Source organism: Planococcus citri, chromosome 5 (assembly GCF_950023065.1).
Source record: "Planococcus citri chromosome 5, ihPlaCitr1.1, whole genome shotgun sequence".
Classification (NCBI taxonomy): domain Eukaryota; kingdom Metazoa; phylum Arthropoda; class Insecta; order Hemiptera; family Pseudococcidae; genus Planococcus; species Planococcus citri.
Window position 1 is genome coordinate 8710042 of NC_088681.1, and position 23845 is coordinate 8733886.

The 23845-nt window shown below is 35.2% G+C and overlaps 2 protein-coding genes and 2 long non-coding RNA genes across 5 annotated transcripts; 2 read left to right on the plus strand and 2 right to left on the minus strand.

Moving 5' to 3' along the window:
* The first annotated feature begins 6909 nt into the window (after window positions 1-6909).
* LOC135847851 (uncharacterized) lies at window positions 6910-9552 on the plus strand. Of its 2 annotated transcripts, XR_010559248.1 has the most exons (7): window positions 6910-7196; window positions 7317-7511; window positions 7959-8487; window positions 8612-8691; window positions 8791-8994; window positions 9074-9372; window positions 9503-9552. XR_010559248.1 is itself a non-coding variant. In XM_065367580.1 (6 exons), the coding sequence occupies exons 1-6, from the start codon at window positions 7101-7103 to the stop codon at window positions 9161-9163; spliced, it is 1194 nt and encodes a 397-aa protein (XP_065223652.1). In that variant the 5' UTR covers window positions 6910-7100; the 3' UTR covers window positions 9164-9552. The 2 variants fall into 2 exon arrangements, 1 of the variants encoding a protein (XP_065223652.1); XM_065367580.1 differs by having other exon boundaries at window positions 9074-9552.
* Window positions 9553-14853: 5301 nt separating this feature from the next.
* LOC135849414 (uncharacterized) lies at window positions 14854-15392 on the minus strand. The gene is made up of 2 exons (XR_010559532.1): window positions 15194-15392; window positions 14854-15118 (listed from the first exon to the last, which is right to left on the minus strand). It is a non-coding gene; the product is annotated as an uncharacterized LOC135849414 (long non-coding RNA).
* Window positions 15393-15513: 121 nt separating this feature from the next.
* Window positions 15514-18251, minus strand: LOC135847025 (uncharacterized). Its single transcript, XM_065366403.1, has 4 exons — window positions 16714-18251; window positions 16411-16569; window positions 15715-16243; window positions 15514-15605 (listed from the first exon to the last, which is right to left on the minus strand). The coding sequence occupies exons 1-4, from the start codon at window positions 16810-16812 to the stop codon at window positions 15514-15516; spliced, it is 879 nt and encodes a 292-aa protein (XP_065222475.1). The 5' UTR covers window positions 16813-18251.
* A 758-nt stretch (window positions 18252-19009) lies between these two features.
* On the plus strand, window positions 19010-20419 carry LOC135848819 (uncharacterized). The gene is made up of 3 exons (XR_010559445.1): window positions 19010-19180; window positions 19344-19470; window positions 19821-20419. It is a non-coding gene; the product is annotated as an uncharacterized LOC135848819 (long non-coding RNA).
* The last annotated feature ends 3426 nt before the right edge of the window (window positions 20420-23845 follow it).

Genomic DNA, 23845 nt, shown 5'->3' on the forward strand with positions numbered 1-23845 from the left:
ACGAATTGACCAATTTCTTGAAAGAACCATTCGTCAACGAATCGATCAGTTCTTTGATTTGTAAATCAATTTGTTCGCGAATGAGTCACTTATACGAATCAATTAGTTCGCGAATGATTACCTGAAATATTTCAATTCGTTCGTGAATGATTCACCAAAAATTAAGTAAATGAATCGGTTCGTTCGCGAACGAGTCACTTATATGAACCAATTTGTGCGCGAATGATTCGCTAAGAATGATTTAATTCGTTCGTGAATGATTCACCAAAAATTGAGTAAATGAATCGATTCGTTTGCGAATGAATCACTAAAAAGGAATCAATTCGTTCGTGAATGATTCATTAAAAATTGAGTGAATGAATCGATTCGTTCACGAATGAATCACTTATACGATACAATTCGTTCGCGAATGATTCATCAAAAATTGAGTAAATGAATTCATTTGTTCGCGAACAAATTACTCATACGAATCAATTCGTTCGTAAACGAGTCATTTATACATTGAGTAAATGAATCAATTCGTTCGCGAACGATTCACTTACACGAATCAATTCGTTCGTGAATGATTCACCAAAAATTGAATAAATGAATCCAATAATCCATTCGTTCACGAATGAGTCACTCATACTTACGATGAAATTCGTTCGCGAATGATTCATTAAAAATAGAGTAAATAATTGATTCCTTCGCGAACGAATTACTTATACGAATAAATTCGTTCACGAACAAGTTACTCATACATTGAATAAATGAATCAATTCGTTCGCGAACAATTGACTCATTCGAAACAATTCGTTCGCGAACGATTCACATACACGAATCGATTCATTCGCGAACGATTCACTCATACGAATCAATTTGTTCGTGAACGATTCACTCATACGAATCAATTCATTCGCAAACGATTCACTTTCACGAATCAATTCGTTCGCGAATCGCGAACGATTCACTCATACGAATCAATTTGTTCGTGAACGATTCACTCATACGAATCAATTCATTCGCAAACGATTCACTTTCACGAATCAATTCGTTCGCGAATGATTCACTCATACGAATCAATTCGTTTGCGAACGATTCACTCATACGAATCAATTCGTTCACGAACGATTCACTTGCACGAATCAATTCGTTCGCGAGCGATTCACTTACACAAACGATTCATTCATACGAATCAATTCGTTCGCAAACGATTCATTCATACGAATCAATTCGTTCGCGAACGATTCATTCATACGAATCAATTCGTTCGCGAACGATTCACTTGCACGAATCAATTCGTTCGCGAGCGATTCACTTACACAAATCAATTCGATTCGTTCGCGAACGATTCACATACACAAATCGATTCGTTCGCGAACAATTCACCCATACGAATCTTTTCGTTCGCGAATGATTCAGTCATACCCATCAATTCGTTCGCGAACGATTCACTTATAAGAATCAATTCGTTCGCGAACGATTCACTTGCACAAATCGATTCGTTCGCGAACGATTCACCCATACGAATCTTTTCGTTCGCGAATGATTCAGTCATACGCATCAATTCGTTCGCGAACGATTCACTCGCACGAATCAATTCGTTCGCGAACGATTCACTCGCACGAATCAATTCGTTCGCGAACGATTCACTCGCACGAATCAATTCGTTCGCGAACGATTCACTCGCACGAATCAATTCGTTCGCGAACGATTCACTCGCACGAATCAATTCGTTCGCGAATGATTCGCCTAGAAATAAATCAGTTTGTTCCATCGCCAATCGGTTGTGAATGATTTGATTCGATTCAATTTGATTCACTTCGCATAAAAATAGATCAATTTCTACATTTTTCACAAAAACCGAATCAATCGTAAATTAATTGATCCGTTTGCGAATGATTTACCAAGAAATCAATTAATTTATTGAATCGCCAATGGTTCGTAAACGTAAACGATTCGATTAGATTGTAAACAAATCAATTGCTGTACAAAATATGTTTCAAAAAAAGTGAATCAATTCGTTCGTAAAAGATTTTTATTTGAAGAAAAGTCGGTCTTCTCACGCTAAACGTCTGAGTGTTTTTTTTTAAAATCTTTATTTTGTTCATTGTAAATGTTTAATTAGGCCTTTTTTTTGTCGCTTTTCTTTTTTGGGGGATCGCTAATTATCAAAATTTGTATGTCCATAATTGTTTGTACTTTCTGTTTTCTTTTTATTTTCAAAATTGCCAAACAACAGACCTGTTGTTTGACAAACTTGCTTATGAAGTTCTGTTTTTTTGTTTTTTTTTTTTTTGGTGCCAAATTTTTTCAAGTTTAGAAGCGTAACTTTATTTGGGGGGGGGTGTAAAAAAGCGTCAATTTTAGGCAAATTAGTCAAGTATTGTCCACTTTGGGTACAATTGTGAAAAAGTGTCCATTTATGTGAAAATTCTTGTCAAAATTACCTAAAAAAATACACTTTTTCCAAAATTGTGAAAAAATTCCTATTTTTTGTCAAAATTTTCAGAAAGTGTAAATTTTTGTAGAGTTAACGAAAAGTTGTTAGTTTTTATATTTTTTTTGTCAAAATTTCAAGGCAGTGGCTTTTTGATAAATAGTTCAATGGTCGTAATTTTTTCCAAAACTACTGAGAAATTGGCGCTTTTTCCCCATAAACGTGCTTCAGCTTACCAAACAAAAATACATTTTTTTTTTTTACAAAATTACTCAAAAGCTTTTTTTTGTCAAATTTTACTTTTTCCTCAAATTGGTTCTTTCATTTTTTTCAGTTTTTATGGAAATTTTTCGTTGTTTTTGTGTAATTTCCTCTAGGTACCTATTAAATTCAAGATTATTAAAACTTCAATTATCAGAAGCTTGCCAAATTTTACATCCATAATTTGAAAATTTGAAAAAGAAATCAAACATGCATACAATATGTATGATACCTAATATTCATATTGTAGATCTTCTGAGGGGAGAAGACGAAGCCTCATAATTTTGGTTGAAATATAAAAATTGTCAAATACTTCCTCAAAATTACTCAATACGAGATTTTTTAAACATTATTTGTTCAGAAGTTTATGAAATCCACCAAAACTTTCCAATCACTGAGTACACGTCAAGAAAAAATGAAATAAAGACGAAAAACCCAAACACAATTGCTCCTTCCTTTCATCGTGTCTCATTCCTTTGGTTTTTTCACTCAAAATTATCAAAACATTTCAAAGACTCGTTTGTATAAGACGAACAAAGAAAACGATGAAAAAAAAACCTCGAGACCAGGTTCAGCCTTCAGTCTTGAAAGGTGAAATAATTTTACAAGTAGGTAGGTATATACTGATAATATTTTCATAACGACAAATGACATTTTTCCCAGTATCGCGTTCGCGTTTGGTATCTTAATATACGAGGTTTAGCAGATTTTTCGCTGCCATTCGAGCCGAATAAAGAGTAAGAGGGGGGAACGCCGGGGAAGCGGAGGCCTTTTTAAGCAAAAGCAATAAAATTTTACTCTCGTTTCCTTCTCCTGGAACATTAATTAATGGAACTATTTCGCTCCGCTGATCTATAATGAATTATCTTTTTCCGTTTCGCTAATTTAATATTTCGAATCTATTAAGAAAATTCGAAGAACTTCCTGTTCCACAGATTGATTCCGCTTCGGCTCCTACTGTAACGTTAGAAAACACACAGGCAACTTGGTCTCTCTATAACTCTATAGTATACGCTATCGACGCGACTAAAGCTCTAAATGAAGTAAAAATTATTATACGGATAGAGCATTTAGCACGGGCGCGGACGAAAACTTCCAACCATTCGATTAATATTTCACGTTTAATGGGTTCCAGTTTTAATGAGGTTTTTATTCCTCCTTCTCTCGCCGAACCTGGTATATATCTATAGGCGAATATAAGCTGGCGAACTTAATCGAGAAAATTGTCGCTGTCGTCGACGAAGAAGACGTCGACTCGCAAGCCCCACCAGACTCGAGTCGATTACTCGTAAATGCGAATTTCGCACCTATTTATCGGAAACAGGCGTTTTAACGCAGCGATGAACTTCTTTATTATGAATTTACAACGGTGAGAATTGGAGAAATATTGCTCCCAGCTAACTCTCGTATATGTTCATATATGTAACTCTGTGCGAGTTGGTTGTCGATTTATATTCGACTATTGGTGCGTATATATCGATAAAAGAGAAAGAACTTACGCCAGATTTAATTCGTATAAAAGCAATCCACCTACCTACGCGTTTCAATATCAATGAGCTTTTCGCCGCCACTTTTATTCCACCGTACACGATTAATATATTAGTGGTTTTCGACGCGATAAAACTTATTTCCAAGTCGAAGCTTTTCAACGTACCTGCCTCGTCGTATGCAATGTGGCTAGAAAAGTTCGCGTGTAATTTGAGAATTTCGTCGAATATGCCTAAAATTGGCTGTATTGTACGGTTATATTCTTAATGAAGCGAGATGGAATTTACCTTGAAAAAGTTTGTCATCAGAAAGGTGCTAACTTACTCAAATTGAAAAATCCGCGATGTTTCTTTGAGCATCAAAATACGAGTACCTATAGGTTCAATGTTTGACTCTTGAATAAGGATCATTCAAGTCAACTCGAACCAATTTTGGGTTTTAGTCGGGGAGCCCGCATAAGGATGTGTTGCATACCCTCCTCGTCGATCCTCCAGGACAACCTTTTTCTTAAAGGAGGAGTCCTAAGGAACATTTCCTAGCCCTTGTCCTAGAAAAAAAGTGGCACCACTTACAAAATGACGGCCATTTTGATTGATAGGTCAGCCGAAATCGCAGATTTTGCGTTCCAACATAGGGCTTGCACGAAATTTTTTGAACCGTACAAAAATATTTCGAAAGATCAGGCAAAATTTCATCACCTGTCAAGATTTCAAGTGCTAAAGTGCCTTTTTCGATTTTTGGTGAATTTTTAAAAATAAAATTTAGGCCAAAAAAGAAAAAAAAAAAAATTTACCAGAAAGATCAAGAAATCTGAAATTTGAGATATACCCTATTTTCGACATGCCAAATCGATTGGAAACTGTTTCAAACCGTTTTGAGTAGTTCTGGAGCCTCCAGCAGATTTTTGAAACTCGAAATTCCCGCAAAATTTCATCAAATGGAGTTGGAAAGCCGAAATTTAATCTGCAACTACTGTCTTCTGGAGCCTCCAGCAACTTTTTGAAAATTACTGGAGCCTCCAGTAGATTTTTGAAACTTGAAATGTCCTCAAAATTTCATCAAACGGAGATGGAAAGCTGAAATTTACTCTGCACTGCAATTTCAAAACCCTCTGAAGACGATTTCAGGTGGGTTCAAGTCATTTTGGGGTCTCCAGCGACATTTTGAAAATTACTGGTGTTTCCACCAGAGTTTTGAAACTTAAGATTCCCCCAAAATTTTATCAAATGGAGTTGATAAGCTGAAATTTACTTCGAAAACTAATTTCAACACGATATGAAGTCGACTGAATAGTGGTTTCAAATGGTTTTGAAGCTTCCAGCTACTTTTTGGAAATTTCAATTTTCCAAAAAACGCCATACAATCTTCAAAAAGTCGCTGGGGGCTCCAAAACGACTTAAAATCCACCAGCAGTCGACTTCGTATCGTGTTGAAATTAGTTTGCAGAATGAATTTCGGCTTTCCTACTCCATTTGATGAAATTTTGTGGGAATTTCGAGTTTCAAAAATCTGCTGGAGGCTCCAGAACTACTCAAAACGGTATAAAACAGTTTCAAATCGATTTGGCATGTCGAAAATAGGGTTATATCCCAAATTTCAGCTTTCTTGGTCATTTTGGTGAAATTTTGATTTTTTTCTCTCATTTTTGGCATAAATTTGATTTTTAGAAATTCACTTAAAATCGAAAAAGGCACTTTAGCACTTGAAATTTTGACAGATGATAAATTTTTGCCTGCTCTGTCGATCTACTTTTGTTAGATTTAAAAATTTCGTGGAAGTCTTATGTTGGAACGCAAAATCTGTGATTTTGGCTGACCTGTCAATCAAAATGGCCGCCATTTTTGTAAATATGGTGACGTTTTTTTTAGGACAAGGGCTAAAATATTCCTTAGGACTCTTCCTTTAAGAAAAATGTTTTCCTGGAGGATTGACCGGGGGGGGGGGTGGAACAGATACTTATGCGTGTTCCCCGACTGTTTAGCTCTTCCGATTTTGCTCAATTCTTTTTTAGAACATCGCTTGAAAAATATTTGTTAAAAATTTAAATATTGAGCTCTTTTGGAATCTCAATTTCCAAAATCTTGTCAGAACCTAATAAAACATGTTGTTCAGCATGAAAAGGTTGTCCATAATGCATTTTTTTCAGAATTTTTTGGAGTCTGCACGATATGAAAACTACGTTTTGAAACTTTTCGAGCTAATTTTTTGTACGAAAAAAAAGTGGCAACACTGATTTTTATGATATCACCATAAAGTCAAAAGTTACATTTAGGTAGTATCGCGGTTTCGAGTAATCCACTGCTGAAATTATGATATTTCAAGTTCACTGAAAACTTTGACACCCCCTAGCAGCCACTAAAAAAGGGCTAGAATACTGCGATTTGCGCCATTGGCCATCCCTTCAAAAGGTCTTTCCACAGGAAAAATTTCAAAAAAAAATCGCCGACTCCCCTTACCACTTCTTGGTTGAATTGACGTGGAATATCCCAAATGAACCTACCTTATAGTGACCGTTTTCCATGAAAATTTCAACATTTCTTAACCATCCCCCTCCACAGAACAAGAATTTTGAATTTTTAACATGTATGAGCAAATTGATCGGGTTGGAAAGGGGAGGGGGTCGACTCAGAAATTTTTTTGGAATGGTGTTGTACATTAATATATGAAGTGTTTGGTGAGTTTCGTCAAAATCTCAGAACGTTAGTGCCGATTTCACAATGTTATCTTGAAACGCTGTTTGAAAGATGATGCCTATCATCGAAATTACGCGTCAAATATGAATAATCTTATCAACATGAAGATAAATCTTAATCAAATAAGAATCCGTTGTCTTACATTATACTTCCTTATACATGTAAGTACCATGCACACAAGTGCCCTACTACCTAGTTGATTTATAAACTAAATAAAATCAGGCTTAAGAACGGAAATCATGGTTCTACCATTCAAACTATTCTTCTTCGCGTCAATCCCATGTTGTGCCTTCTTAGGTACTGGCAGTTCACCATCAAAATTTGGATATCTTGAAGTAAGTACTTTAGTAGAGAATAGGTAACTTTGCCTTGAACTATAATTGTTCCCCAAACTGTAAAAACATATAGCTATAAAACACTTGAGTCAGTTATACTTATTATTACAAATTGTCAAGATCGTAGAGTCCATTGAACAAAAATTGAAGCACTGTTCTAACGATAAGGAAAGAGCGGATATTTTACTTCGCAATCTTATCGATGCGCGTCTCTCAAACTGCATCCAATCTGCTGTCCATAATGCTGTCCAAAATGTTGTCCAATCTGCTGTCCAACCTGTTGTAAATACTTTGGTGGAAAAAGTTAAGGAGCATGTAAGTTGAACACACCAATGCTCACCTTGTAGTACCTCCTCCGAACTGAAGAGAAGTGAAACATCTAAAAAATTTAAAACAGAAATGAACATTTTGAAAATTTCAACTTGAATTCCAACCAAAAGTGAACTATTGGGATTTTTTTCCTACTGAAATGTTTTTAATTGGAATTTTCTCTAAATTTCTTATACCTAGGTGCTTACAGCATATTATAGAAATCTCAATGACAACTCCACCAAAATTTCAAAATATCGATTAGAAAATTTCAAAATTTTACCAAACATTTCAAGATAAAAATTTTTTGGTGGGAAATATTGAAATAAGGCAATTTATGACTTGGAGTTTTCATATCCCCCTCCCACCATTGCCAACCTCTTCAGTACGGCCCTGGGTTGGTATCTACCTAACTTCAGAATTTTTTTTCAATGATCATTGTGATCTGTTTAGAATATCGAACTCGACCATTTAAAGCGCGTGAATGAAGTATCGGAACCATTGTTCTGCGCATGGTTAACATGCCAAGCCTTGGCAAATTTGGAAATGAATGCATTTCCCCCTGTCCTGTACCATAACCCAAACTTGACCAGATATACAAAATGGGAGCTAGCATTAGTCTTATACCGAACTCCAGTATTGAATGTAACTCGTGCAGCCCTTGATGAAAGTGCACTAACACCTGGACAGTTCGCTTTCGCAGTGAACAGTTTACATTCGTTGTTCTCGGTCCAGTTTCCTCGTCCGCAGTTATTGAAGTATCGTTTGCCACGTACTAGGGCGAGTATTGAAAAATTTTGCTCCTTTGTGAATGATTTAAAACTTGGTGCATTCTTATCCGAAGATCAGCTGTCTGATGAACAACGTGAAACTGTGGTGAATTCGTACAGAGGAGCTGCACATTTGGCTTGCAGGACTGCATTTACGTATACCGAACTGCTTACTGACCCTAAACACGAGCAAGAGATCATGAAAGTTGGAGGTATGTGAATAATATACCTACAGCCAAGATCGCTTTCGAGATTCTACTGAACGGTTGGATTTGGAACTAGAAATGAATTGAACAATACTCTCCATCCATTAATGTTTTGAAATGTGTGTTACAGCTGATCGCTTTTCAGCTGTCATTATTATTCGAAATGCGAACCTCTCGGATGAGCAGACGGCAGAGGGTTTTTTGAAGACGGTAAGTGCGTAAATTTTGTATGTATTGCAGACGTGGTATCGTTACTTGAGGAGATAATTTTGTGAACCAATTTTAGTTACCATACGATTATTGTTTCAGCTGCTCGAAGAGGCTGAATTTAAAAGTAACGTGGAGAAAAAGCAAGTTGAAAGGATGCCTCTTGAACAACGGTATTTCAAAGATACCAATGCTGAAAAAGTACTCGATGAATTTGACCTGGTTTTTCATTTTGTATGCAAATATATACCGAGCACCAGCACCATAAAATATGTATCGGGCGAACAGGATAACTATGGACTTCGGGTAGGTACAAATATAATAACTGCAATAACATTGAAAATCACATTTTTGGTTTCATTAATGCAGCCGCTTCTATTTCCAGATCCAAAAACGATTACAGGCTTTATTTAGCAAACCCAGGAAGTCGATAGTGTTATTACCATCGATCACAGCATATCTTCTTCTGGAATGAGCGTACCTATCATGATCCCAGACCTTCACAACGCAAACTTTTCTAAGGAAAACAATGTTAATTTTTACACTGCAAATTTGCTGAAACTAATGTAAACTCCCCTGAACCAAATTCCACTATTTTCGATCGTTCTGGAGCCCCTAGACTGATTATCGATTTCTCCAGAATTTAAAAATTTCTCTGGAAGGAATGAAAATCAACTCGGACAGGTAAACGTTCGAGTTTCGGCTCTTTCTGAACCCATTTGAAAACTCGTCTAAATCAAAATTTCACAATTTCGAGTCATTTTAAAGCCTCGAGAGTGATTTTCGATTTCTCCAGAATTTAAATTTTTTCCAGGAAGCGTGAAAACGAATTCGGGCACCTGAAAATAGAGTTGTGGTTTGCTCTTTTGGTTTATTTCTCGAGTTTTTATCCGCGGATTTGACCCAATTTCCATGCGGCCACCTGAAGCTTCTTTTTCTGACTTTAATATTTCCATCGGATCTCTCCCATAGGATTTGATCTGACTAGAACAGATCTAATCAGATCAAAACTCTGATGTGATTATATCTGGTCATATCAAATTGGATCATAAGAATGCTCAGATTCGATCTGATTAAACATGGTCTGATCAAATTCAATTAAGTACGATTCACTGTTGGTAGACGATGATCAAAGTTCTGATGAATCTGATTAAATTTAATCCGATCAATTTTTACTGGATCGGATATCAGATCCAATCAGGTTTTTCATGTTGGGATCTGATCTGGTCTGAAAATTGAGAAAATGATCTTATCTTATCAAACACGTTTCATCAGGTTCAATCAGATTTTCTCTATTGGATCTTATCAGATCGAATCTTTTCAAAGGTTTAAATTGATCTAATCTGATGAAAATTCTGATCTGATCTGATTAAATTTGGTCAGATCAAATTGCATGTCCAAATTTTATCTGATCAGATCTATTTAGGCTTTCTTTGTTTGCATTTGATCAGATCTAAAGGGATGTGATTCGATCGAAAACCTGATACAATCTGATTAGATTTGGTCATATCAACTTTCACAACAGGATCTGATCTGATAAAACAGGTCAATCAGATCCTTTCAGGATTTTTCTTTTGGGTTTCGATCAGGCCCAAATAGATCGAGTCTGATCATAACACTGATCTGAGTGAATCTGTTCAGATCAGATTTCAATGAGAGGTTGCCCAGGTCCGATAATATCCAATCAGGTTTCCTCTGCTGGAATCTAATCAGGTCTGAACACATTTAATTCTATCAAAATTCCAATATGATCTGATCAAATTTGATCGGCTGTCATTGGATCTCATCTGATCAAACAGATATGATCAGATTTATTCAAGTTTTTTCTACGTACATTTAGATCTGATCAAGTTCCAACGGATGTGATGCGATCAAAATTCTGATACATTGTGATAAAATTTGATCATATCAACGGTTTTTACCGAATCTGATCAGATCAAATAGGAGTGATCAGGTGCAATCAAGTTTTCCCATTTGAGATCTGATCAGGTCTGAACAGATCTAATCAAATCAAAACTTTAATAATTCTATGAAATTTGGCCAGATTAAATTATTTGTCCGGATCTTATCTGATCAAACAGGCCTGATCTGATCCATTTGGACCTTTTCCATTGAAATCTGATCTGATCAGTTCTGAACAGGCTTAAAACAGTCAAAACTCAGATCTGATAATGCATTTCTCGTTAGATCAAATCGAATGGAGCGAATGTCCAGATCTTATCTGATCAAACCGGTCTGATCAGATGCAATCGGATATGTTGTGCTGGATCTGATCCGATTGGGTCAGATCTAATCCGATCAGAACTTTGTCCTCGTCTAAATAAATTTAATGGGATCCAATTGGTTTATAGGAATAATATCTAAATCTGATTTGATTTTATTACCCAAGTCGAATAATATTCCGCTGTGTCTTTGTGAACAGTTCGAGCGAAAATAACTTGATTTCTTTTTAAATATGGACCATTTCGTTCATCGTTCACCCAGAAATATTCTAATGGAATGCCCGAACAATTATTTGCATTGCTGGTATGTACATATTTTACACGATACTCGGAATGAAATTGCCTATTCGTCTCAAAGAGGGAAAGATAAAAGTGCAACGATTCCGCAAAATTGCCTTGTAAATCAATCTTTCAACGAATTTCCTGTCTATGACGATAAATTCACTATCATGAACGATTTTTCATATCTGAATTTTTCACAGTACGTCTCCAAAGAAATGGTATATTTTTGCAAAAATCGATTCAAATATTATACCTACTTATCTAAAAATTAGGTAGACGAAGTGCAGAAAAAAAATATATGAATCAACCACTCATTTCCAAATTGAAAAAAAGTGAAATAATTTTCTCATCGTCGGTATCATTTACCAGAGAAAAAAAACCATTAGGCAACATCGTCGTTGAAGCCACAACGACGACCATCGACGTGCATCTACAATAAAGAGACGCTCGTATATAGTATTAGCTCGTAAATATAGGTAATTTTGCGTACATAATTTCTAGAGCTTTGTTTCGTTATGTGGCTGGTGTGTTTTACATCATAGCACGAGTAACATGGTACGCATTTGGTAAAACTCGTTTAACGATCCAGATTAACACTATTACAAATTTCTATTCCATTTAACTCATTTCGCCGATAAATAGACATCACCGCACGCGTCTACTATAAACGGAAATGCCAGATTGGAGGGGAAGCCGAGAGTGGAAAAAATGATGATTTATGATAGAATAACCGAAACGTAATAGAGCTTCTGACACGACGATTAATTCAGAAAAATGCGATTTTATAGTAAAGTAAAAAGCTCGACACGCCTATAATTACGATTACCAAATAAATGACTATACGAGCGAGCTGCGTAAAAGGTACCTAAATAAATACCTTGGCAAGTCATTAGAATACGTCATTTGACATTTGAACTCGTACAAACAGCGAAGAAAGAAACATTTAAAGGGAATAGCGACATACAGAGAGTTACCTAAAGAAAAAAAAGGAGCATCAAATTAAAGGAGGTAATTTTGGTAAAATTTAAATTAACCGAACGACCGTCGAACAATATAATTAAACGTTGAACCGCACAGAAGAATTTTATGCACCACTGCCATAAACTTTGATTTAAATATTTTTATAATAAAAAGTTAAAGCTTTAACGGCCTGCTTTTTACGATGTTCTACTTTATTCATTGTACTTTATTACGCTAAAAGCGAAATATTTTTATTTGCGAATAAAGTAAACATACAAAGATTTTTTTCTATGTGTGTTTGAGATTTACCTTAATTTTCAGTTTATTTGTATAGTATGATCCTAAAGTTCTGAAGGGTGTAAATGGCGGATCATGGAAAAAAAAAAAAATGATGGAGGATTTTAACCAAATTTAGAAGGTACCTAATTTCATTTTGAGCTGAAAGTCACTGAGAAAAATTTTGTAGTGGGAGAAAAATACACGCAGTTCTCCCACTTATGTGGGAGAAAAATATTTTTATCTGTCACTTACACTGGGAGAAATTTACATACGAAAAGTTCAGTCACCTTAATGGGAGAAAATTTTCCTGTCTCCTAATTGGGAGGAAAATTCTCAATCGCCATAGCAGCAGAATATTTTTCTACCCCCTAAGCGACAGATTTTCAATCATTTTAGTGACCAATTATGACGTCAGTGACCAAGCCGCGACAATTTAAACTTCCTACTCAGTGGTGGTGGCGCTTACGTCCAATTATAATCAAGAAATTATCGAACATAGCCGATTATACTCGATTACATCATCGTTTTTTAGGTGGTGGCGCCAAGCTATCCACCACTCTCGCAATAATAATCAATAGAAAACCAGTTCAACACGAATATCGCGGAGTATAATCGAACATGACATAATTCTAGCGCCAGCCACGAAAGATAGCGCCGCTAGAAGCGTTGAGCGCATGCGCCACTGACTGCATATGTTTCCCCGCCTGATTTCTCGTAAAAAGCGCAGTTATAAAAGCTCTGATCCGAGACAATTCTGGTAGGACTGCAGACATCGACGCCGCCAAGTATAGATCCAACTTTACTTCCATCTCGGAGCCCATTCGCCAGAAGAGACCAATAGATCCATCTTTAGCTCAATATTTCCAACTGTAGTTCCTACTGTTTCCAGCTTTAGCTTCCTTCAGTTCGTGATTTATTGGACTTTGATGAATTTTGGCGTCTGCAGCCTCGGACTTTGTCATCATCTGCGATGATATCGTTTCTCAAGTTAAGTCCCTATGGGTCAATTAGTGAATCTTCAGCTGTCTCGGATCACTCTTTGAAATGCACAGAGATAGGTTTTAATAACAAGTTGCCTTGGTTCACATTCCAACTTTAGATTTAAGTTTCAAGACCTTGGCTCACATTGTCTTTCTTTATTTTCTTTTTTGTTTGAAAATGACGTATTGCTCAGGACGTGCATTTTAGGTTCAAGTACAGACGCATCGCTCAGGTTGTCTTCCTTTCTTATTTCTTTTTTTAATATTTATTTTCCTTTTTGTTACTCCTAGTTTAAGTATTCCCAAAATTCCCCAGGGTTGCGATACTTTTTATTTGTCTTTGTTTTATCCCTTAAGTATAAGAATAAATGTCCTAAATGTGAATTTGTCTTGGACTTTTATTCAAATTTCGTGACTTTGAGAATTCAATGAATATTTCCAACTTTACCATAAATATATCATTCTGTCAAAAGTTCAATCATATCTTCGCTCAAGCTTCAATTAATCCAACTTTAACCCCACGTATTATAAATATGTGACCCGCTCTGACAAAACCGACCGTTTCGACAAAAAAAAGTGTCCAAAATAATGATGTTTAAAATGAGTTTTAAGGGTTGAAAGATCAGATTTTTGAGAAAAAAACATTTTTTGAAATTTTGTCGAAATGGTCGGTTTTGTCAGAGCGGGTCACATATGTAAATATTGGGGAGGGAACCCATTTTACATCCGCAATTTGTCCGATCCTGAGATCTTGATGAGCTAGTTATAGAATCGCGAGAGATATCATTTTGACATCACCAATATTTCCATCACTATTTTTCCAACAGAATGAGAGTGCATGAATCCGATATCCAGATGGCCAAAGAGGATTTGAATTAGTCTATATTTTCTTATCTTCAAAGAAATCAAGATTCAAAAATTTCCATTTTTGAATTCTTGGTGAAAAATCAAAAACTTCAAAATAAAAAAATTAGATTTTTTATTTTATGGTAGTTTTTGGGTTTTTCCGAATATTTCTCCCTCCACAATTTTTAGCTCCGAGGTTCCCCTGGAGGGGAGATATGGATTCTGAAAGAGGGTGCATTTTCAAAAATTCACATTTTCATTATTCTGCGTCGACCTAGAAAGAGGGACGTTGCCATCAAAATCCAATCTTCTTTCTATCATATTTATAGAAGCAATTTTCAAGTTGTAAAATTTGTTGAACCCCCCTCCCCTCGACTTCCCTTCACTTACAAAACACTTTTTTAGTCACGGTCCATCGGTGACTAACAAAATTGTGATTGAAAATTTTCACCAGAGAGGTGGGCGGGTTCTGCGCCAGGAATAGAATAATTTTTAGGATACAGAGCAGTTGAAAATTCGCAAATTGATTATTTATGGGTAAATTTGTGTTTTGAAAATTTATTCTTCTGAAATTTTTTCTATTAACTAGTTGTCAGACCAGGTCACATATGTTTTATTGGGTTTACAAGAGAGCTGGACACGAATATCAACTTATCTTTTTGAATGCTGAACAATACAATAGGTACATACATTGTAAGTATTACGAGCAATAAAAGAAAAATTCTACCACTATGAGACGACATTGTTAGGTGGCATCGATGTTTTCTAACTGTAATGAATACGAGTATATGCTTTGTGCGATAAATATAGTGACATCGTCTTTTTGGGTTCATCGAAATGAGCAGATAATTGATCTTTGATCTGAAAACAATCGTGGCTGTATTAACAAAACTAGAAATACGATTTTCAATTTTATTGAAGCTCTATTGTACTTACCCGAAGTCCATAGTTATCTTGTAAATCCGAGTCATATACCTTGGTACTTTCGCTCGGTATGTATTTGCAAAGGAAATAGAAAGCTAAGTTATATTTGTGGAATTTTTTTTCAGTTATTGGATCGTTGATACAGAGTTTTTTAACTGGTAACTTTTCTACTCGCTTTATCTCCACGTTACCTTTAAATTCATCCTTTTCGAGCAGCTGAAACACATAGTATTTTAGATCAGTATCTAGGTAAGTGTAGGTAACTAAAAAATTGGTTTGCAAAATATCTCCTCAAGTAAGGATACTTACCTATGTAATACACAAAAAATTAATTACGAACGTACCACGTTCAAAAAGTTATTTGCTATCTTCAAATCCAAATCATTCGCATTCCAAATAACAATAATGGCTGAAAATTCATCATCTGTAACACACATTTCAAAACATTATACTTATGCTCTCTTGAATCAACTTTACAATGGATGACATTTCTCAACTTACAGAGCTGTAGATAATCATTATTGTTCACATACTTGAACGTTTAAAAACTTCCTCCTCCTGTTTAGGGTCAAACAGCTCTTCGGGGTACAACAATGCGGACTCACAAACCAAATGAGCAGCTCCTTTGTATGATTTAAGCATGAAGTCGCGTTGTTCATCAAACATCTCTTCTTCGGTTACGAATGTATCAAAATTCAACTCATCCACGAAGGAGCAAAATTCTTTAATACTTTTCGTAGCTTCTGGTAAACGATATAGCTTCAAATCCGGATGAGCTAATTGTGGAGATATCAGCGAATGTAAACTGCACGCAGCTAGGGCAAACTGTCTAATCTTTAGTCCTTCTTTGTCTAGTGCTGCACGGATTGCATCCAATATTGGATTTCGGTACATGGTTAACGCTAACATCCATTTATCGTATCGGTTCAGGTTTTTGTCAACGTACAGAACACGAGGAAGTGCATTCATCTCCAAATTTGATAAGGCTTGTCGGGTTAAACCAGCGCGGAACAGGATGTCCATTACTTTATTCACGTTTTTCAAATTTCCGAGGTTGGCTCCCTAAATAGGTACATAGATTACAATGATTGAAAAACAAAATACATCTAGGTAGGTACCAACCGAAAGCCGCACTGAAGAGGTTCGACATGGGGGGGGGGGGGCATGAAAACTCCCAATTGTTCAGTTTAATAATACTCGTACAAGAAAGCCAGGTGCTTTCAACTTACATACTCCATAGCTTTATCAATAGCAATTTCCACAACCGATTTTACAGCAGACTCGACAGGTTTTGAGAGACGCGCATCGATAAGGTGGCCACGTAAAGCATCCGCTCTCTGCTTATCGTTGGAACACCACTTCAATTTCTGTTCAATGGACTCAGAAACCTTAAAAATGTAGGTACAATAATAAGTGTTCTACAGTTATGATTTCACAGTTTGGGGAACTGGGAACAAGTTTCAGGTGAAGTTACCTACTACTACTTAAACATTTTCGAAAAAGAACTGTAGGCATAGTAAGTAGGTACATACTTCACGAAATCCAGTTTTTGGTGGTGATGTAGGCCAAATCATACCCAAGGCATAATACGGTATCCAAACAAAGAAGAAAAGTTTGCTTAAAAGCACCATTTTATTTCGTTTAGATATCAACTAGGTAGTAAGCCACGTATGTATGTATAAGGTACATGTACGAGAAAGTAGGTACCTATACTGTAAGAGAACAGATTCTTATTCAAATAAGATTTATCTTCATGTTGATGAACCTTTTCAGATTCAACGAGTAATTTCGTTATATACATATACAAGTACCTATGTACAACATCATAGTCGGGGGGCCCACATAAGGATCTATTGCACCCCCCTTGATCCTCCGGGACAGCTTTTTTCTAAAAGGGGGAGTCCTAAGGAACGTTTCCAGCCCAATACTCACAAAATGGCGGCCATTTTGATTGACAGGTCAGCCGCAATCGCAGATTTTGCGTTCCAGTATAGGGACTTGCATGATATTTTTTAAACCGCACAACGGTAGATCGAAGGAGCAGGCAAAAATTCATCACCTGTCAAAATTTCAAGAGCTTAGTGCTTTTTTCGATTTTATAGTGAATTTTTGAAAATTAAATTTAGACCAAAAATGAGAGAAAAAATCAGAATCTTAGCAAATTGACCTAGAAAGCTGAAATTTGGGATATAGCCTATTTTCGATCTGCCAAACTGATTGGAAACTGTTTCAGACCATTTAGAGAAGTTCTCGAGTCTCCAGCAGATTTTTGAAACTTGAAATTCTCACAAAATTTTATCAAAATGGAGTTGAAAATGCGAAATTCATTCTGTAAACTAATTTTAATACGCTACGAAGTCGACTGCAGGTGGATTTCAAGTCGTTTTGGAGCCTCCAGCAATTTTTTAGAAATTACTGGAGCCTCCGGCAGATTTTTAAAACTTTAAACGCTTTTGGAAAGCCGAAATTCATTCTGCAAAACAATTTCTATGCGATATGAAGTCGACTGCTAGTGAATTTCAAGTTGTTTTGGAGCCTACAGCGACTCTTTGAAAATTACCGGAGCCTCCAGCACATTTTTGAAACTGCGAATGCAGTTGAAAAGCCGAAATCCATTCCGCCAACTAATTTCAATACGATATGAAGTCAACTGCAAGTAGATTTCAAATCCTTTTGGAGCTTCCAGTGACTTCTTTGAAATTTCTGGAGCCTCCAGCACATTTCTGAAACATCAAATGCAGTTGAAAAAGCGAAATTCATTCTGCAAACAAATTTTAATACGCTACGAAGTCGACTGCAAGTAGATTTCAAATCCTTTTGGAGCTTCCAGTGACTTCTTTGAAATTGCTGGAGCCTCCAGCACATTTCTGAAACATCAAATGCAGTTGAAAAAGCGAAATTCATTCTGCAAACTAATTTTAATACGCTACGAAGTCGACTGCAAGTAGATTTCAAATCCTTTTGGAGCTTCCAGTGACTTCTTTGAAATTGCTGGAGCCTCCAGTACATTTCTGAAACATCAAATGCAGTTGAGAAAGCGAAATTCATTCTGCAAACTAATTTCAATACGCTACGAAGTCGACTGCAGGTTTCGAGTCTCCAGCGACTTTAGGAAAATTACTGGAGCCTCCAGTATAAATTTCTGAAACTTGAAATTTTCACAAAATTTCATCAAATGGAGATGAAAAGCGGAAATTTACTCTGCACTACAATTTTAGCACTCTCTGAAGACGACTTCAGGTGAGTTCCAATCATTTTGGAGCCTCCAACGGTTTTTTCAGAATTCCTGGAGTCTCCAGAAGATTTTTGAAACTTGAAACTTCAACAAAATTTCATCAAACGGAGTTGGAAATCTGAAATTTACTCCACACAGTACGTGCTAGAGTTAATTCAGACAAATTTTGTGGCATTTTTTAAAAAACATAAGTTTCCAAAAAGGCGCATTAGACTCCAAAATGGATTAAAATTGCCTGAAATCCACTTTGGAATAATGCCAAAAATGTTTCATTTTGTGAATTATTACCTACAGAAATGTTAATTGAAAAATGTAAAAGGTACCTACTTATTGATTTGTTCAGTGATATGATTTGGCCATAATTTTGATGATGGTGATGCTAAAATATAGTAAAGCTTTTACACTGTACAAATCGATATCTTTCAAAGTTGTAGGTACCTACAGATAAGGTTAAATTTTCAATTAACATTCCATTCCTCTACTTCATAAATTCATGAAAGATAAGGTCTATAACGGAATTACTCTGCAAATCTGAAGAATTTTATCAACATCAAGATAAATATTATTTAAATAGGTAAGAAGTTTGGTGGTGATCTATGTACTACATAGTACTTACCTAATCCATAACTTGGAATCGAAGCGAAGAAGCAAAGCCTGTTCAATATACTTAGTGGGCAAACTTTTCTTCTTCGCCTAAAATCTGTGTCATGTCTAAGGTAAGTATTTTAGCAGTTTGAGTACCTCCGGAATCCAGATATCGTGAGGTAAGTATTCTTACTCGCACTTATTCTATTGTACATACAAAAATTTCTATACATTTTGAATATTCAAGTAGTATAATAGGTACCTAACTTTGCCTTGAACTTGTTCCCCGAACTGTAGAAACATATTAACTATAGAACACTCTTATTATTTTAAATTTTCAAGGTATGTGCCAGTCCATTGAATAGGAGTTCAAGTAGTATTCCAACTATAGCGAAAAAATGAACGTTTAGTTCAGTTATTTGCTGTCCAATGAGTTATGAAAACTGCTTTTGAAAGAGTTGAGGAACATGTAAGTTGAATACGCCAATCCCCTACCTATACTTAATGTTTTAAAATCTAAAAAATTGAAAAATGGAAGTAAAATTATACACTCTTTAAAGCAATTTGTATTCCCAAATTTTGTAACAAAAATGATGATTTTTTAAGAAAAAATAAATTTTTTGTTATATGGAACTTGAAAAAAAATTTTAGTGGGAAATATCGAAATGAGACAAATTACGAATTGGCGTTTTAATGGTTTTTTCTTCCCCCCTCCCCGCTTTGTACATGGCGAACCTCTTCGGTACGTCCCTCGGTTGGTACTTGGTACCTATCTAGATGTATTTTTTTTTCTTCTAATGATGATTATGATCCATTTAGGAAACGAATGACCTAGCCACAAAACGACTAAATAAAGTGTCACAGGCATTGTTCTGCGTGTGTTCAACAAGTCAACCTTTGGATGGCGTTTCTGCCTTCGTGAACCATAACATAAACTAGAGTCATTGCACAAAATGGATGCTGAATTTAACCGTGTAACTACAAAACACCAATTTTGGACGAAATCCGAGCTACACTAGACAAAGATTGACCAACACCTATAGACAGTTAACCCGTATGCTAGGAAGAATTTCGAATAATTGGTCCATCTGCGCAATTTGCTACTACGCAGTTAAAAAAGTGACTTTTAATTCTGCTGCTATGGAAAGTATTGGAATACTTTGCGCCTTTGTGAATGAATTGAAAGTGGATACGATGTTATCCGAAGATCAGCTGTCTGAATACATACTTCTATTTGATAACTATAGCTTTTTTGCAATAAAACGCGTGAGCGAATTAATTAATTGATTACTACCTGATTTAGAATTCAATTCGTTAGCGAACGATTCGCTGTAAATTAATCAATTTGTTTGTAAATTACTCACTAAAAATTAAATAAATGAATCAATTCGTTCGCGAATGATTTAACAAGAAATCAATCAATTTGTTTCATCGTCAAATTCGTCAATCGTTCGTAAATGATTCTATTAGCTTCGCATGAAAACAGATCAATTCCTGTACAAAAGTTTCACATAAAGTGAATCATTTCATCGTCAATCAAATAGATGTGACATGTCATGTCAATATATCTTCGGTGGTTTATAAGATCTTCGAAAATGAAAAGTGGGTCTTCTCACGCAAGCTGCGTGAGTTTTTTTAAAACGTTCTTCTATTGTTCCAAAAATTTTGAAGGAAAAAACATTGACATTTAGAAAATTTTAAAACTTTATTACTCCAAAAATTTTAAAAAAACTATTCACATTTACATAATTTAAAAATTACATTATAATTATTTCAATTCGATCTTCTAGTTTCTTTTTAATATTTTTTTTATCTACCTGAAAAAAAAAATGTAAACTAGACATGCGCAGCTGTAACAGTGGGCGTGAATTTTTTATTACACAAAAATTCATTATAAAAATCACCAAAAAAAAAAAAAAATGATTAAAAATTTCTACAAAAAAATTATTTCACTTGAAATTAGCAAGAAAAAGTTCCAAACTAAAGCATCATTGAAAAACTATTCTAAACCACCCCAAAAAAAAATTCACTTGAAATAATTCCTGAAAAAAAAACCATTTGTCATACTTCGAGAAAATCGAAACCTTGAAATCGTCAAAAGAACTGAATTCAAAAAATTAAATTTTACTTACTTCACTTTTTTCCATTAACGTGCCTTTAACTACAACAATGGCCAAAGGTACCTCAGGTAAGCAGGTTATAGTACTTAATACTTAAGCTGAATCACAAGGCAAACATTTATTTTAAGAATCGCCACAAAAATTTATTAAAAATTACAATAAAAAAGTTTCATTTGAAATAATCATGAAAAAGTTCCAAACTAAATCATCATCGAACAATGTATTTGTACCTAAGTATTATAAATCATTACATTACGAAAAAATCACTTGAAATTATTATGAAAAAATTCATTTGTCATAAAAAAAAATCGTTAGAATTCAACACATAAAAATCAATCTAAAATCCACACGAAAAATTTGTAGATAGCTGAATTTAAAAAAATTAATTTTCTGAATCACTGGGCAAAAATTTATTTCAATGATTACCAAAATAATTCATACTACTAGAAAATCATATTATTTTGAAGTAAGTAATCGAAACAAGTTCCTTACAAAATCTTCATTGAACAATTTATTCTAAATAACCACAAGTACTCACTTGAAATTATTCTTAAGAAATTCATTTGTCATCACTTGAAAAAAATTCATTAGAATTTAACCCCTAAAAAATCACGAAAAATCCACTTGAAATAATTCCAAAAAAAATTCATTTGCAACCACTCAAAAAAATGAAAATTTCCTTTATAAGAAATTGTCATCACTAGGGCTAGGATTTTTAAGCGCTATAAAAATGCAAGAAAAAAGCAAAAAAAGCGCTATCAAATCCTACCATGTTACATATCAAAATGAAGGTTTTTTCAAACCCAGCGAGATACCTCCCTTAAATATATGTACAACTTGAACCAAAATGAACTAAAAAAGAAAAAAAGGGGGAAAAAGGTAAAAACTGAAACTAAAAATTAAAAAAAATAATAATAAAATAAAAATTGAAAAATGAAAACTGAATCTGTTATTTTTCAGTTTTTCCTCTATTGTTTTTTCGAACTGATCTTTATTCAAAAATTATTTTTTTTTCAAAAATGTGCAAAAATTTGATAAATGTTTGTATTTTTGAAACCAATTGCTTCAATTATACCAATGACTACCATATGCAGTCAGGGCATGTCTGCTCATCACAAATGCCCCCCATGGCCTTACCCTATGAACAAAGGTCATCGGGGGAGACCATGGAAGATAACAAATGATAGAGTGACATGCCAAGACCCCGCTCTCCCCCCTACCATACCTAATATCCCTAAGGATATGCCTTATGCCCCCCATGGCCTCCTGCGAGGACCATAGGTCATTTTAGGTAGGACAAAAAATCAAAAAGGTAGACAGAGAGAAGAGAAAATTTCCAGAGATGTCAGTTGTGCACACAATTGATGTAAATGTACTCTCAATGAGCAGTAGGAAGGGATTGTAAAAAGCCCAATCACTAATAACTTAATGCAGATAAGGCATATCCTTAGGGATATTAGGTACGGTAGGGGGGGAGAGCGGGGTCTTGGCATGTCACTCTATCATTTGTTATCTTCCATGGTCTCCCCCGATGACCTTTGTTCATAGGGTAAGGCCATGGGGGGCATTTGTGATGAGCAGACATGCCCTGACTGCCTATGGTAGTCACTATCGTAATTATCTCTGTAGTAGTATTTCAGAGAAGAACTGGTTTAGAGGTAGGGAGGAAAGGGTTACGTGCTAAATTCTCCGATCCTGGATCTGGACCAGGTTTGGAAAATATCTACTCTTCACTACCTGTGTAAGATCTGCAGCTCTCGGTACAGTGGTCAACTCTTGACTATTTTAGGCTTTGGCCTCCTTGCTTTTTATAAATCCTAATTATTACCCACTTGTTCGGTGTGAATTTGTGTCTTTTTAACATAATTCGCGATTAGATTCAATGAATTACCGCGTCTTTATGGCATTTTGGATAATCTCTCATTAGTCGACCATGAGAGTATGTACCCAGTTTCAATGATATTACGATATAGTAATCAGAATCGTCGTTGGTATTTAAAAAATAGACCCCTTAATTGGAGATGATTAACGCGAATAGTTGGGTAAGTGTTGAAACACACTCCATTAATCACATTATCAATGCTTTTATTGCTAATAATGTAGAAGCGTCTCATAAGTAGAGCCGCTGTCGCACATTACCTACTTATGAGCAGAGTAAGAGTTAGAGATTAGGATTAGATAACTTTAACTTGGCCTTAATCAATTAACCAGTATGCCAGGACTTGCTCCTGAGTGCTTTTGATCTTTGCATAATGTAATTTAGAGCTAATCATCTTTTTATGACTACAATAATATGTGTTTCCAAGAGACATAGCATTTTGTTCTGCTATGTTCTCCTTTACGAATAAGTTTAGGATTATTACCTTTTATTTGTAATCTTTTGACAAATGTTGTACTTTGAGACATACCTAATATATTTCAATATTTGTCATCTTTGAGTCCTTTTTATTGACTTTTGAACAACCTTTTATCTGTGTAGATATGGTAGGATAGACAAGAGCCTTCTCTCCGAGCTAGTTAGGTATCGAGGAAATATTCACTTTCTAGGGAATATTTCTGAGATTTCTCCTCTTACCAGTAAATGTGATAATCATTACCACTGCCAGTCTTTCCTTTCCCTATCTTTACATTGTAAGCTGAATTTAAAAAAAATGAAATTCTAAACCACTTGGCTAAAATTTATTCTAAAAATCACAAAAAGAAAATCATTTGAAATACGTACAT